The sequence below is a fragment of the Cyanistes caeruleus genome, chromosome 28 (genome assembly GCF_971803275.1).
Source record: "Cyanistes caeruleus chromosome 28, bCyaCae1.hap1.1, whole genome shotgun sequence".
Lineage (NCBI taxonomy): Eukaryota > Metazoa > Chordata > Aves > Passeriformes > Paridae > Cyanistes > Cyanistes caeruleus.
The window spans coordinates 2,169,954-2,186,174 of record NC_141728.1 but is presented as its reverse complement, the minus strand read 5'-3'; the positions used below and the strand labels follow the sequence as shown (position 1 = coordinate 2,186,174).

Below are 16,221 nucleotides of genomic sequence, written 5' to 3'. Positions count from 1 at the left end.
CTTCCTTCCTAACATCTCGCCCGGTCTGATGAACAACATAGATGCTAGAAATTGTCTTATTCATCATTTGTGCACACATTGAAGTATACATGTGTCACAATCTGCTCACACAGGCGGGCGTCGTCAGAGGTTCATTTGATCTCAGAGTGCAAAAAGGACACCAAGGGATTTCAGTTTAAATCACAACAGCAATAATGCATCTTTATTTTAGTGCCAGCATCATGGGTTATGCAATGGATGAGAAGGAGAGAAAGAGAAAGAGAGACAGGAATAAAGAGGCAAAGTAAAGAGAGAAAACGGGGGGGGGTAATAGCTACCAATGGACAAGATGGGGTCACCCGTGTCTTCTTCCATGGGGAACTCTCTCTCCAAAAGCAACTTAGAAAAGTCACCTTTATAGTCTCAAGTTTCAAGGCAAGGGGCAGCTGGCCAAAAGGTGGGGAGATGTATAGGCTATTGTGGTGTGACCCGTTGCTCTGGCAAGCAGGTGTGAGGTACTGAACAGGCCCCGCTCCTCACAAGTCCCTGCTCAGCAGCAGGAACGAAGGCAGTGTTCTGTGGCAGCACAGCAAACACCTGCAAACAATCACTCTTGTGCTGTAGGTCGAGCACCCCTTCAAACAATGGCTTAGCAAGCATCCACCTCAACCAGGCCAGAACCCCTGCACAAAGTCCCCTGGGCTCCTCAGGGTCTCGGTCTCTGTTCTTGCCATGCTCGTGAGGCAAATGAGGGAAACTTCAGACCGTCTCTTACACCACCCCGTGACTCACCATCATCATCAGGAGGGCTCCTTTGTAGTGTTGTTGCGAAGTCTTCAGGTCTCCTCAAAGGTTGGTAGCATACCCTGGAAAACAGAGACAGAAAATCAGTCAGAAAAAGAAAAGCAGGAAAAAGATAAGGGTAAGAAAAAAGGAAAAACAAAAGCAAAGAATCAATTTTCAATTAAAATATACATTCAACTTCTTATTTCAAAGCATAAGCAATTTCAATTAATCCAATACAACCCAAATAAACAATTTCAGGCAATTTCTTGATAAAGAGGGCCAATTTCCTATTTTTACTTTTCCAAAATTTCAATTAAATCCTGGTGAAGCTGATAGTAAAATCTATTCTAAGATTCTAAAATCTTAGAAAATTTGGAGACTTAGAAAGAAAGTTAGGTTTGGGAAGCCCTGGGAAAAGTAGGCCCTGAGAAATGTTAGGCCCTGTGCTTGCTAAAGATCAGGTCAAACTGCACCTGTGTAATCTGAATATGATAAATGATACAATTGTTAGATGTGATCAGATATAATTATAGTTTAAAGAACATAAGGAACAATGTTAGGGGGCTGGGGGGGATCACAAGAAATCCATGCTTGGGTAAAAACAATGCATCCAATAGAACAATGTAAGTTTAATAATTAATATATAAGTTGTATAATGATAGAGTATAAAACATGTTCAGTTCAAAACCAAGATGGGTCAGATTTGAGTATGTGTACCCCTGGCACCCAGAGCTCTTCAATAAAGCACCTGCATATAATCAATCTGTGATGATGTGTGTTCCTGAGCACTGACATTTTGGTGACCCAGATGGGACCCTGTGAGTGCTGCTGAGCGAGTTCATGACCCGATCACGCTCCAGCCGGCACCGAGGGATTCTCGGGGAGCCCATCCGGCCGTGAGCGTCTCCTCTGCTCACAACGTCCCCGGGAGAGAAAGGTAAGGTGCTTTATTTTGGTTTGGGTGCCTGCCAGTTAGACGCGGCGAAAGCTGCGCGTGGTTGGGCTAAAGGAATTCCTCTTGGTAATGCCCAGGCGCCGTCCATACAGGCGACTGTGAAAGCATCGCAGGTTCGACATTTGGTGTATTGTAGTTGTGACATGGAGAAGGGTTTTGGGCTGCTATGCTCCCATACCGGGTACTTCTCCTTTGGGGTGCTTATTAGCACATTGGAAACAAGGTAATTTAGGGGAAGAATTACATTAGACTAAGTTAATTTTGGCGAGATCTCCCACAGAAAAAGACCCCAGCAACCCCGTCTCGTCTGTTGGTAGCTATAACCTCCTCTTCTCTCCCTTTACTTTGTTTTCCTTATCTCTCTCTCTCTCTCTCTCTCTCCTCTATCGCATAACCCTTGTTGTTGGCACTAAAATAAAGGTACATTATTGTTGTTATGATTTAAACTGAAATCCCCTTGTGTCCTTTTTGCACTCTGAGATCAAACTAACCTGTCACGAGTCCCACTGGCGTTAGCGAATCGTGACGTTTAAATTGGAATCACGGACAGGATTTCTGACAGACAGAAGGGGCTGCAGGTTTGTTGTGCAGTCTGTATTAGGGGAAGGACGTTTTGCTCCAGCCGCACCCAGCCCGACACTCCCAAAAGAGTGAGCGGTGTCTAGAAAGCAAGGGGGGCGACTCGAATCTCCCACAAACTGCACACGCCGAGGTGAAAAGCACCCCACACTCACTTGAGGCTCTGTCTGCAGAATTTCATAAAAGATCTCTTACTGCAAAAGGGCGGGAATGTTTTTGTTGTTGTGTGTATGAATTTTGACTGCTTGGTGTAGCAAAGAGACAAACTGAATTTTAAACTGAAGGAGTGCCTCCCAAGCAGATTTGGTCTTTTTACCCATACAGGGAAGCAAAAACCTATGTGTCTGTTTGTGTATAGTTTAAGTTAATACCTCCCTGTAGTGGTTTTTCTCTTTGTAAAAATGACTGAAAACAGCAGTGCAAAAGTTAAAACTGCATTTTATGCATGTTATGGTCTGTTAGCAAAACACAATGCCAGACCTTCTCCAGGAGGGAAAAGTTGGTGCTCAATAATTGGTTTAATTTGGAAAATGTGATTGATAGAATATGTTCTTTACAACATGAAAGAAAATTTAAACTGGGCAAAAATAAAACTATACTCTGCTCAGTTTTAGGAGCTTGTCTTACAGCAGCTATAGAAACTTGCTGTAAGTAAAGAAGTGAGGAAAAAGCTGCAATAGACTCCCTCCAAAACCTAGTTAAAATTTTGCAAAAACAATTGGATGAAGAAAGAAGTAAGATCAATCTGTTGCGAGCAGCCCTCCATAATAAAATTCAAAAAATGCTGACTTGCTAAAAGAAACAAGAGAGGGAAACCCCTCTCATTAATCAAATTTACCCTCAAAAAGAGCTAACTTGGATAAATTGTGGGGAACACTGCTGTCCTAGTTTGAAACTTTTAATTAAAACAGAATATAACTATATCAATGATAAGGATATCCATCCGCACATAGCCACTAAAAATAGAAAAAAAGAAAAAAAAAAGAAAAAAAAAGAAAAAGACAAAAAAATTATAGAAAAAAAAAAGAGAAAAGGAAAAAGGGAGTACGGGTGTCTCCCTCATGAGTCAGAGACAGAATACGTATTCCGAGTGTCTCACTGAAGGTGATCAAATTCGATTGAGAGAACAGGAATCCAGTGGGTACTGGGGACATGAAGTATTTTTAACAACAGGAGACAGACATAACCCATGGTCCCTAACTCAGCACACAGCTTATTGGGCAGAGGGCCTTAACCCCTTGGAAAGGGGGGACCCTATAGCTATAGTTTGTACCCCAAACCGACTACTGAAAAATATTCAGAAAGCTGTCTGCTTACAAATGATACACAAAAGAAAATTAATTGTTGGTTATGAATCACCAATGTTGTTACCTGTGAAAACTGAAATTATGGACCTGTAAAAAATCCCAGAAGGAAAAAAATCAGAGAAAGCAAAGGGTGTTAGATACATTGGTTCTCTTAATGAAAGCCCAAAAAAAGAGAAAACAAATCTCTAATCGCCAGTATTGGTGGTCACTAGAGATGAATGTGACTGCAGATGTAGAATATGAATCACTCAGTTGCAACAAATAGAGCATGGAGCACAGGAAGAGCAAAAGGATTTGACCACATGTTGGTTAGGCAAAATCTTCAAAGGATTAGGGTAGAATGTGAGTTTATGGATTAAATCTATCATTGAGAGTGTGATAATCTTACTAATTGTATTTTTAGCAATTTGGTTAGTTTACAGCATTTTAAAAGGAGAAATACAGAAGAAAACATCCTGGAACCAGAAAATAATAAAGGCACTGACAAGAGATCCACACCCTCCATCCTCTGGTTCTCCAGTTCGTGACAACATCCAGGACAGCGTTTACATCAATCAAGGATTCGAAGAACAGCAAGTATCAACTCAGAAACAAAGGACTCTATCAAGTGAAAACATTTGCACTTATAGTGAAGTGAAAATGCTTTCAAAGGGTGGAATGATAGTAAAAGGTTCTAAAATCTTAGAAAATTCGGAGACTTAGAAAGAAAGTTAGGTTTGGAAAGCCCTGGGAAAAGTAGGCCCTGAGAAATGTTAGGCCTTGTACTTGCTAAAGATCAGGTCAAACTGCACCTGTGAAATCAGTAGATGATAAATGATACAGTTGTTAGATGTGATCAGATATAATTATAGTTTAAAGAACATAAGGAACAATGTTAGGGGGCTGGGGAGGATTACGAGAAATCCATGCTTGGGTAAAAACAATGCTTACAATAGAACAATGTAAGTTTAATAATTAATATGTAAGTTGTATAATGATAGAGTATAAAACATGTTCAACTCAAAACCAAATTGGGTCAGATTTGGGTCTGTGTACACCTGACACCCAGAGCTCTTCAATAAAGAACTTTCATATAAACATTCTGTGGTTATGTGTGATCCTGAACGCTAACAGTGTCATGGTTGAAAGTTAAGTGTTATGAAAGAAACTTCAGATTAAATTAACTGCTGAATGGTTTAATTAGTCAATTACCTAAGACATCTGATCATTTGTTTTATACAATTGCCTTTTAAAAGTTTACAGTGTCTTAAGCATCTTATGGCTGCTATTCTTAAACCCTTTGCTTTGAAAATGACTTAAGAGACATCTTTCCAGATGAGGCCTAAGGCTCTGGCCAAGCCTTGACTTTACCTGGATAGAGAATTTACCAATAAACCCAGAAGTTTTCTGCATCAAAACAATATTCAGGTCAATTTGACTTGGCAATTAGTGAATTAATATAGCAGCTGGATTTTACAGTGGGCTTGGAAAATTGTTATCCGGACATGATTTTCCAATCTTCCATTGATTTATCAGCTGTGGCAGACTCTGGGATGAGAGTATATATTTCGTATATTCAGCAATTCATATTACAAATTATTCAGGTAAGTTTAATATTGCATAATATTAATTATGCATCTTCTTAATAAGTTTTTTATTTCTGTAAAAATGTTATTTCCTATGTGTATACATGTGCAAGTGTTTGATGGTTTTTCATTGTCATAACAAAAAAACCCAAATATCTTGCTTAATTACAAAACAAAATAAAAAGGGGGGGGAACCAAGGCTATGCCTCAGAAGTATTAAAACCTTATATACCTTAAATTTTTAGAAAAAGCGTAAAGATTTTATATCTATTACAAATAATTCTTGAACAGTCCTTTTTAAACAAGTCTGTTACAAAGCCAATTCCATCAATTATCAGGTATTGTTCTAACAGTACTCAAGCAAAGTTGAGAGAGAATTCTTTGGTTCCAGTCAAAACTTCAGAAGCAAGAAGATTAAAAATTCGTTTCAATTAATAATTTGGAGGAAAGTCTATGTTTGTGTATTCACAGGTTCAAAGCAGAAGTAACTTCCTAGCAAAGAACATGGAAACTCCTCAGCTGCAGAGACAAGCAGACAGCCCAAAGAGCAGAAGAGCGAGCACGCAGATGTGAACTGTATCAAGACACAGCTGACAGCTGAACAGCTTGGATCCCACACGCAAGAGCAATGGACTTTGGGTTTCAAGTGAAAGAGTGGGAAAATTAATATTGTAAAGCCTCATTTGTTAAAGCATGAGTGAAAGAAAAATAACCCTTCTTGAAAAGTAATCCAAGAAAAGATTTGGGTTGATTTTTTTTATTGTTTTTTTGAAAAAAGAGAGGGGCAGATGTTGGAGTCTGAGATACAGAGTGTGTGCCCTTGTTTCTAATACTTAGTTCCAGGAGTCAAAAAAACACTGAATTTCATATGACATGAAATTCATGAGCATGTTTTCATGGTGATACATGAAAACAAATGTTAAAGTTAGATAGGAAAATTATAAGTGTGTAGATTAGAAAGTTTCTTAAATCACTGGGTGAAAAAGTAGTTTAGGGAACAGGAGACAAGATGCAGGATTTAGGGTGTTGTCTCTTGTCCTTCTCCTTTCTTCTTCATGTTCTTCTCCGAGGGGTTTTTGGGTAGTAGTAAGTGATTGGGTAAAAAATGCCGCAGCGCAGCGCACAGGTGTTGGGTCTTTGGGTCACTAAGAAAAATAATTTAGTTGGCATCTGTTAATTGGGTAAATGGACATATAAAAGACCTTGAAAAGGATCTTTGATAGCCATTTTACCCTTTTCTATCATAGTGCACATAGCTCCTTGTACCTTGTAATGCTGATTATAAAAGAATAATCAACTGAGACCGACCAAGAGAAAACTGCCTCCCTCTCATCAATCTTCAGTTCAAAGGGAAAAAGAACCTAATCCAAAAGTCCCTAATGAGACAGATAAGAAGCAGCTGTCAGTGAGAGACAACAGAAACAATGGGATGGATTCCACTAAAAGATCAAAGAGGCACTGAAAGAACACTATGAATTCCATAGAAGTTAAGAATTAAGAAGGGATTATGCATTGGGGGTGGGGGGGAAGGTATGGCAGGTATCAGGCGTTCCGGGCAGTCTGTACCTGTCAAGTACCTCAGCCTGTGGGGAAAGAGAGAAGGGACAAGCGGCCGGGAATTAGGATAAAAAGGAGGCTGCGCCCTCCAAAAATTTGAGAGACCCCAGCGGAATGCCCCATGGCTTCTCCCTTTATCTGAATAAAAGAAAAAGGACTCCTTTGTCTCCTTTTTGGACATAAACCTCTGGCGTTTGTGGATTAATTTTCCTGACAATTGTTTCTAAAAATAACTTGAAGAACAGTTACAATTTAGTTAGCAAAAATCAATTCCATTTATTACAGTAACAATCTTTGTCAATTAGTGTAATTCCTATGTAATTTCTCGTTTCCCACATGCATTTTTCACCTGCTCTTACCTGGCCTTATCTCCCCTCAGGCCCCGCTCGTCCTCGCCGAGTCCGGCCCGCGCCGGGGCCGCGCCGGGCGCGCGCGGGGCCGAACGCAGCGCCCCCCTCAGGCCGTTGCGCCGCGGCCGTTGCGGCGCCAGTCGGAGACAGATCGGTGCCATGGCGGAGCTGCCGCTGCCCGCCGGACTCAATGCCAGCACCTTCCCCGCCAAGCTGTGGCGCCTGGTGAACAGCCCCCGCGTCCGCTCCGTGCGCTGGGACAGCCAGGCCCAGGGCTTGCTCATCGACCGCTTCCTCTTCGAGCGGGAGCTGCTCAGCCCGGCCGGCGCCCACGGAGGGGGCGGCCAGGGGGCGGGGGCGGCCCCGGACTCCTTCAAAGCCACGCACTTTGGCAGTTTCGTGCGCCAGCTCAACCTCTACGGCTTCCAAAAGGTGCCGGCATGGCTTGGCTCAGCTGTGCCGGGCGATGCCGGGGCTTGGCTGCACTTTATGAACCCAAACTTCCGCCGCGACCGCCCCGAGCTCCTGCTCCGCATCAAACGCCTGACCAGGGCCAACAGGCAGAGACTGGCGGCGGGGCTGGAGGTGCGGAGCCGCCAGCCCAGCCGCCTCCAGCGGCTCCCCACGGAGCGGTCGCTGCCCGCCTTCCCCAGCGGGCAGCCGCCCAGAGCCGGTGAGACGGGGTGGGAGCTGCGGGCGCGGAGGGAGGCGTGGGCTTTGGCCGTGGGCGCTGCCCGGCCGGGCAGGAGCGGCCCCTGCCCGTGCTGGGGCTGCTCAGCGCTGCTGCCCCGGCCGGCACAGGGGCTGTCCTTGGGCAAGGCAGCTGTGCCGGCAGGGCCCGGGAGCTGTGCCGGGCTGCCGGGGGCTGCGGGACAGTCCCGCCGCGCCTGCGCTCGCCACACGCTGGCCCGCTCGGCCGGCAGCCGGCCCGGCCCTGTGCCGTGGCTGGCGCTGCTCATTGCGCGGCCCTGGGACGCTCGGGGAGCTCTCCGGGAGTGCGGCTGAGCCGAGGGCTTGGGCGTGCTCAGCCCCAGCGGGAGAGGAAGCCTCCTGTCCCATTTGGAGCAGAGGGGAGAAGAGCTGGCACTTGGGTTTCTGGCAGCTGCCTCCTGCCAAGGCTTGAACGGATAGGGGAGAGCTCAGTAGACAGGGAGCTGCTTGTTGCAAAGTGAATAAAATCCCATACACCCGTGTGTGTAGAGTTGTTTATTTCAGTGCTGGAGGTGAGGAGGATTTCTCCTCCTCATTCATCCACCTTTGTCAATTGCTCTGGTATATATTTAGTAATTATTGCTTGGTGTTACTATGTCATTATAACATATGGAACTAATAGACACAGTATATTATACACTCTGGAACGAATTTACATAGTATAATCTCATGGCTATAGATAGTTCTTTTTCACTGTGCTCACGCCTCCCCAATTTGGGAGTCGTTGGGGGTCTTTGACGAAGGCTTCCAAAGTCATCTTTGCATCTGAACTTTTCAACTTTGTCTTCAGAGCATGCACAGCTACGGTGTTCCTTGGTCTGTCTGGTCCTAACCAGTCTTAGTGCTTTATTTTGTGGCTAATTGGCTTGACGTTTGCTAATTTTTCACTAGTGCTATACTTACCTATCTCTGAAACTGACCACCTGGTGAGATTTTCTTTTTTTTTTCCCCTCTCTCCAGCACTGAGCAACCAGTTAACCATATACTAGGCACTACAATGCATAGAAAAACATCTATATCAGGTTAAATAGATCCATGAAGTTATGATTCAGGTTCTATTGATATCTGGTGATACAGATCTATCAGGTTCTATTGATATCTTATTAGTCAACCTATAGAAGCAGCTTGTAAGTTTGACTTAAGTTCTATAGGCATCAAACCCCCCAAGACATGTGGTGATATTTTTCTTTCTCACCCTGTTTTGGGAGGAGGTGAGCTTTTGTCTTCCCTGCCAAAAGCACACTTGCTGCCAAGGGAAACACAGCTGAGGAGCAGGAGTGACCCAGCCTTCCCTTTGCTTCCTTTCTTCTTCCCTCCCTGCTGCACAGCTCCCTTGCTCCAGAAGCGCGATGCTGCCTCACCTGAGGATTCAGAGCTGCCTCCAGGCCCTTGCAGGAGAAGTGCAGGTGCTCAGGAGAGTGAGGCTTCCCCAGCACCTGCCAAGAAAGTCTGTGCCACCTCTGCACTTGCTGGGGCTTCACCAGTGGAACCATCAAGAGAGCTCATCCAGAGATTTAATCTCCGCAAGCTCACGGTTCCACTGGTTCGCCTGGACCTGAAACGCCATCCTGAGCTCATGGTTCGCCTCACTGCAGTCGACCCTGAAGCTGCTTGCAGGGCCCTTGGACAGAGCAACAGCTGCTCATCTTCTCAGCAGCACAGCCCAGCCTGCCACCCATCAGGTAGGGAAAGAGTTTCTACCCTTCCTTTTCCAATAGCTCCTGGCAACTGAGCCTTTCAAGTGTTTTCCCTGAGTCCTCTGTCATGGCTAGATCTCAAGTGACAATCACGGAGAAAGTGTACTAGGAAGTGGGACTGTGAATGCCAAAGGATTCTCTGCTCTTCCTGTCCTTCCTGCAGATGTGGAGGTTGTTGTGGGCATTTTCCAGACAGCCTGCCTGCTGAGGTGCAAGGGCAAGGTGAAAAATATTGCCCGACAGACAAGTGGTCAGTGTTAGGTGAACTCCCCTGTTTCTTGGAATGAAGTCCCACTAGGACGGTGATAGGATATTGCAGATGTTTCAGACTGACTGGCCTGCAAATCGGGCCGTGCCATTGAAATGAACTCTGTGTGCCTCAGAACAGCTGCAGCTGCAGAACATGGCCTCACCTACAAGGTTGCTTTTAGAATAAACTCCCAGTTGAATTTCTCAGTGTGTGCCTGAAGATGCGGGCTCTTCTTGGGTGAATGCACGTTCTGTGGCCTTCTGTGTTGAGAAACTCAAGCAGCCAAATGTAAAAGCTGCTGGGGAGATAGGGAAGGCTGTGATTCTAAAGTTGTTGTGTGCCTTTGGAGCAGAAGGGAGAAGAGCTGGCAGCTGGCTTTCTGGCAGTTGCCTCCTGCCCAGGAATGGCAGCGGAACACTTTTCCCAGACAGATGAATAAGTACGGGAGAGCTGAGTAGACAAGGAATTGGTTGTTGCAAAGCTTCAGAACATGAGAAGGGAATTTTCTCCTTCTCACCCTACTTGGGAGGATGGGAGCTTCTGTCTTCCTTGGGAGAAGTACAGTTGCTGCCAAGGGAAACAGAGCTGAGGAGCAGGAGTGACCCAGCCTTCCCTTTGCTTCCTTTCTTCTTCCCTCCCTGCTGCACAGCTCCTTGGTGCCAGAAGCGCAGTGCTGCCTCACCTGAGGATTCAGAGCTGCCTCCAGGTCCTTCCAGGACAAGTCCAGATCCTCAAGGGCGTGAAGCTTCCCCAGCACGTGCCAAGAAAGTGTTTGCTACATCTGGACTTGGGGTTTCATCAGGCCAGCCAGGCACACACAAATTTCAATCCCAGCCAGAGCTCATGACTCCACCATTTCCTGCGCACCATCAAAGCACTTCTGTGGCCTCTCCAGAGAGCAGCAGCTGCACTTCTCCAGAGCAGCACTTGCCAGCCAACATCCCATCAGGTACGGAATGTGTTTCTCCCCTGGCTTTTCAGAAAGATCACAAAAAGTGACTGAAGTATTTTGCCGCGGTGCTCTGTCATGTGTCCATGTGATTGTGACAATCAGGTGTCAAGGGTACTAGGAAGCAGGATCATGAATATCAAAGCAATCTCTGTCTGCTTTTCCCATCCTTGCTGCAGATTTGGAGGATGTTCTGGCCATTTTCCAGGCAGCCTCTGTGTAGAGGTCAAAGGGCAAGGCAAAAAACATTTCTCCACAACTGGTCGGTGTCAGGTGAACTCCCATTTTTCTTTGGATGAAGCCAAACTAGGACTCTGATGGGATATTGCAGAGTTTACAGATTGTCTTTTGTTGAGATGAAATACAAGGGATGGGACCACCGTGCTTTGAGATGATTTATTGCTTAAGTAGCCCAATAAGAGATCAGTCCTGAGGCGTGAGATTTACAGGCAACAAGTCAACCACAGCTCAGGAAGTTACGAGTTCCTTCTCCGCATGGCAATATATAACTTTTTAGTCCAGTAGACAGTTGACACCAAGTTTGTTTTCACTTATTAAGCTCTTATCACCTTTACTTGATTTTGCCACACTGCGTCTGTCTTTTAACCAACAAGCTCACAGGTCACGTATTCACACACACTTCTGTAACAGTTCCTAGATCTCTAACTTACTTTATAAATCACACTATTACACTTTATACCTCCAACTATTTTACTTCATAGAATTTCTTACTTACTCTAGGCATATTCTTACTTACAACTGTAAGAACAATGGTTTAGAATTACTCTACCTAATGTCTGTGTACTTTCATCACTCCATCAATCCAGGCTTTTTCTAAGGCTGCAGATTTTCCATTTCCAACAGTCTCTCCCGCAAATAATGCTATGAAATTTCAGTGCCCGCTGTGAGTCCCCAGAACAGTTGCAGCTGCAGACCATGGCCTCACCTCCATGGTTGCTCCTTAGAATAAACTCGCAGTTGAAGTTTAGCATGTGTATCTGCACCTCTGGCCTCTTCCTGGGTGAATGCACTTTCTGTGGTCTTTTGTGATGAGAAACTCAAGCAGCCAAATGCCAAAGCTGCTGGGAAGATGCAAAAGGCTGTGATTCAAGGTGATTATTTCTGTGTGTATGTCTAGATCAGTTTCACAAGCCATACTTTAATCTATGTACACGTTGATTAGGATAATACTTTTGAAGGGGAAGAGCTCACTCTTCCAATTCCCTGGGAAGTTTTTAATACCTTTCTGGAGTTGAGGTTGCTGTGCGCTTCCTGTGATGTTTGATCCAAGGCAGCAATAAAGCTCTGCGTCCCAAAGCCTCATTTTGGAGCCTCACCCATGTTTTTTGGATTCTTCCAGCTGCCCTGGGCACTTCAGTCCCCAGTGCTCCAGCTGGCAGTGCTGGTTATGCAGCATGGAGAGCCCCAAGCTGGGTATGGAGTACTCCTGGGGAAGAGGAATTGCCACCGCTGGATCTGGACCTTGTTCTGGAGACACTGGAGGAGATGCTTTCACCATCTGTGCCTGAAAGGTCTCCCTCTGCTCAGGTAACTCCATTGGACAGGGATGAAAGGGGCTGGAGGGAGAGCTTCTGAATGTTGTTGCATGGCTGAGAAGCAAAGGCTTCTTGAATTCAGCTGGGAATGGACACGGAAGGATTTGCGTGTTCAAGCAAGATTTGCTAAGGAAGAGGGAATGAAAAGGGGGAATAGCCCTTAAGTGAGGATGAGAGGTGTTTGCCAGGTTTGGATGCTCCTTTTTCTGGAAAGAACTGCCCATATCTTATTGGCAAGCGTGATGACCATTTGTCTTCTGCAAACTCTTGCGTATATACCAGTTTTCAAAAGCAATTTGTTGGTGCACAGAAGGAAATCTGGCAGGCTCTGATTGTATCCCTGCAGAATCTATTGGTTGATCTTTGCGTTTCCTTCTTTCTGTTTTTCTTTTCAGGTCAATGCTAGTGTTGCCTGTGGCTCTTCAGGAGGGGAGGCTGTGAACAAGGCTGCAGCAGAGGGAGCTTTGCCTGCTTGCGGGAGCCGTGTGAACGTTTGCCAGGAGGCCGAGGAGCTTGGTAAGGAGTGAGCCCAGCGTGGTTTAGAGAGATGGGAGACAGCTGCTCTGAGCCTGCCTCTGACAGGAAGGGAGATCAGAAGAGTTGAGTTCTTGTCTCAAGCAGGGTTGGTGCTTCCTGGTGCCTTTAGTTCCAATCCTGCACTGGCACAAGCTCCCCGAGCCCTGCCCCTCCATGCTTTTCCAGAGGCTCTGACACCGAGTCCTCTGCTGTGGCAAGAGAGCCGGCAAGAAACCTGAGCTGGTGGCAGTTGTGTCACCAAGCTGCGTGTCCCAATTGGTTCCCAGCTCACAGCAGCCTTCAGCTTCAGCCACTGCAGTGAGGACTGACGTCTCTGCGTCAGCCCAGAGAAAGAACAAGGCTGGGCTTCTTTGTGGCACCTGGCACTGTCTGTGTTTCAAGATCTCGGGGGTGCCATTTGCACTGGGAGTGTTCTGAATTCATTGGCGTACTTCAAAACTTCACACACTGGAAAACTTGGAAGGATCCCTGTTCTTGAAAGAGCAGGCTTCAAATTCTCAAGTGAGAGTGTGCCTTTCAGGCCATCTTTGACAGCCTTTGCTAGCAGGACAGTTTACTTGCAAAGGGAAAGCTACACGGAGGCCAGCATTGACTGAGAGTTGCCTTTCCTTGCCAGATATCCACGTGATCTACCTGGCCAGAAGGGCTGCCCTGCGTGGGAAGAAGGATCAGAGGGAGAGCCTGTGACCATCAGGCAGGTGGCATCCCTCTGTTTATAGATATAGTTATAGATTTTTTATCTTGATTTATTTATCCATATAGTTACAAGTATAGATTGATAGAGTTGTATTTATAGGTGTATCTATTTCTACATCTGTAGAGTTTGTATCTATAGTTAGTTATGCATGTGATAGGATTTTATTTCTATGTATACAGTTAGATTTATAGATTTTCAAATTTACATTTCTATATGTAAAGCGTAACATTTCTATGTGCATGCAGTTCCATTTCTAAATGTGCATAGTCCTTTAGTTAGAGCTCTATGGATGTAGAGCTCCATAGATTGAGCTGTGTAGGCTGCATTTTTGCCTCTTTCCCCCTTGGCTGCCTTTCTCACCTCTTGTTTTTCCTGCTGTGCCCCTTGTGTCCCCCTGTGCTGGGTCCGAGCTGGGGCCGGGCCAGGCGGAGCAGCAGTTGCAGCCCTGGCTGTCCCTGGAGCGGTGGGAGCTGCCGCTGGCCCCAGGCACTGTCCTGTGAGGAGGTGCTGAAGGACGGTGAGACTGAGGGGGCTGAGGAGGCGCTGATGCTGAAGGGACCTTGCAAACCTTGAGGTGTGAGGGGCACTGAGGGCTGTGGGGGAGCAGAGGGCCATGGTGGCACGGAGGTGACAGAGGCACGGGCTGAGGGCTGTGCCGGCTCTGAGGGGACACAACGGCTCAGAAGGGACTGAGCGGGGGGAGAGGCCTGGGAGAGGCCCAAGAAACTGAAGAGGGGGCTGGGGCTTTGCCGAGAGGACGGCGGGGCTGAGGGGATGGAGGGGGCCAGGAGGGAGCACACAGAGCTCAGGGACTGCAGCTCTGCCAGGCCTTGCAACCAATTCCAGAGCCTCCACTTTTGCCACCACAGCTGTCCTGAAGAGCTTGAGGAGAGCCAGACACTGAGAGGAGCCAGCAGGGAGAAGCTGAAGGCCTGGAGCAAGAGCAGTGAGCAGGGATGTGCTGGGGCCACGCGAGAGCCTGGGTGAGGCCCCAGGGCTGGTGAGGCCGGGCAGGGCTGAGGGTGGCGTGGGCTTTGGCCGTGGGCGCTGCCCGGCCGGGCAGGAGCGGCCCCTGCCCGTGCTGGGGCTGCTCAGCGCTGCTGCCCCGGCCGGCACAGGGGCTGTCCTTGGGCAAGGCAGCTGTGCCGGCAGGGCCCGGAAGCTGTGCCGGGCTGCCGGGGGCTGCGGGACAGTCCCGCCGCGCCTGCGCTCGCCACACGCTGGCCCGCTCGGCCTGCTTGTTCTTGCCAACCCTCCTGGGGAGGCTCGGAGATTTTCGCTTCCCTGCTGGAAGTGCAGCTGCTGCCAAGGGAAAGGTCCCAGCACTGACTCGCTGTTCCCTTTGCCTCCCAGATGTCCCATCTGCTGTCCCTGTCCAGGAGAGCTGCTCTGCATGGGAGGAAAAGACTGAGGGAGAGGCTTTGAAGATGGAGCGGCTGGGATCCCTCTGATTATATTATATGTATATATATATTGTATGAAATATATAATATTTAATCTGTATTTCCATCTGTAGATTGTTATATATGTATATATAGAGATATTTAGTTAATTTTAACGTGGATGAAGTGGTATAGTTGTATAATTCTATCAAACGAATTCTTAGTACAGGGTTATTTAGAAGGAGACAATGATATTTTTGTATTTCTGTATGGGCTGTAAGCTTAAAATAATCTGTAATAAATTAAGTTGTTAAATATCTCATTTATTTTTGTCTATAGTGACTTGTTGAGGTTAGCAATAAGTTTTTGCTAACTGAAGTTCGTATTTGTATATTTTTATGTGCCATTGTTGTGCTAATATAATAAATGACTTTTTTTCAACTTAATGGAGATTTTGATAGTTGTGTATTGTCAGTGCAGGTGTAGCAATTTGTAATAAATGACATTTTTCAACTGAAATTGATTCATGTGTATTTGTAGCTCAGCTGTGCAGCTGCAGCAATCTGCAAGCAATGACATTTATCAGCTGAGATGGGTGGTTTGTGATTTGTGCTCTCCAAAGCAATGGGCAGATGGAAATGCCCTGACGCTGGAGGATTTTGGTGATGAAAATCTCCAGCCACGCCCAGCACATGCCCCACTTGCGCTCAGGCTGGGCAAGGAAAGCGCAGATTTGGGCTGGCAGCAGAGCCACACGTTGGCTCAGAACTCGCTGCACAGGCCTGCTGAGAAAACTCTGGGACTCTGCTGCGCGTACAACTCCAAGCAGGAGGCAGCGGGGCAGGAGAAAGCATTCACCATGAAAAAACAAAGAGAAATTGTGTCCAAACAGATGTGAGGGTACTCTGGGAGTTGGATCAAATGCTCTAACTCACCACTGCCTGGGCTCATCTTCAGCAAAACTGGTTTGTTAAAAGCTGAACACCTTCCAGGAAAGAGAGATTGCACTTTCCCCTTCAGTTGCCTTGCTGTGTGAGTGGAAGGTGTCCTTCCCACAGGGAATTTTTGCCCTTCAGCACCTCCCTCACTCCCATGAAATCAAAGATGATGTGCTACCGTGTGGCACCAAAAAGGAAAATAGCCCTGACCTGGTGACAGTGTGTGCAAAGTCTTCCCTCCTCCTGTCCCCACATGGCACAAACTGAACCATCCCCTTGCTGTCCAAACTGCACCTGAGCTGAGTGAGGGCTTCAGGAGCTCAGGAGGGTGCAACACCAGCACAGGTGGGAAGGTTTTGCAAAGCTTCCTAAGCATCAGTGAATTTTGGCTTTGCCGCTCTTCCCCTGCAATATTGTCCTACTCAT

General features: G+C 46.5%; 3 protein-coding genes across 3 annotated transcripts in view; 2 read left to right on the top strand and 1 right to left on the bottom strand.

Moving 5' to 3' along the window:
* Positions 1-16,221, top strand: part of LOC147649026 (uncharacterized) — a 519,865-nt gene that overhangs the window by 367,059 nt on the left and 136,585 nt on the right. The gene's annotated exons all lie outside the window — the stretch shown is intronic.
* Positions 1-16,221, bottom strand: part of LOC147649028 (olfactory receptor 14J1-like) — a 143,924-nt gene that overhangs the window by 17,924 nt on the left and 109,779 nt on the right. The window lies entirely within an intron of this gene.
* LOC111946140 (uncharacterized) lies at positions 7,193-15,376 on the top strand. Its single transcript, XM_086865037.1, has 8 exons — positions 7,193-7,751; positions 9,118-9,471; positions 10,386-10,685; positions 12,046-12,233; positions 12,637-12,757; positions 13,395-14,049; positions 14,345-14,458; positions 14,829-15,376. The coding sequence occupies exons 1-6, from the start codon at positions 7,238-7,240 to the stop codon at positions 13,463-13,465; spliced, it is 1,548 nt and encodes a 515-aa protein (XP_086721163.1). The 5' UTR covers positions 7,193-7,237; the 3' UTR covers positions 13,466-14,049; positions 14,345-14,458; positions 14,829-15,376.

What these genes read in the sequence shown, in the direction of transcription:
- LOC111946140 (XM_086865037.1), top strand. Translation starts at nt 7,238, where the DNA reads ATGGCGGAGCTGCCGCTGCCCGCCGGACTCAATGCCAGCACCTTCCCC. An exon ending in CGGGCAGCCGCCCAGAGCCG is followed by an intron (nt 7,752 to 9,117) that starts GTGAGACGGGGT and finishes CCTGCTGCACAG; the next exon opens with CTCCCTTGCTCCAGAAGCGC. An exon ending in CCCAGCCTGCCACCCATCAG is followed by an intron (nt 9,472 to 10,385) that starts GTAGGGAAAGAG and finishes CCTGCTGCACAG; the next exon opens with CTCCTTGGTGCCAGAAGCGC.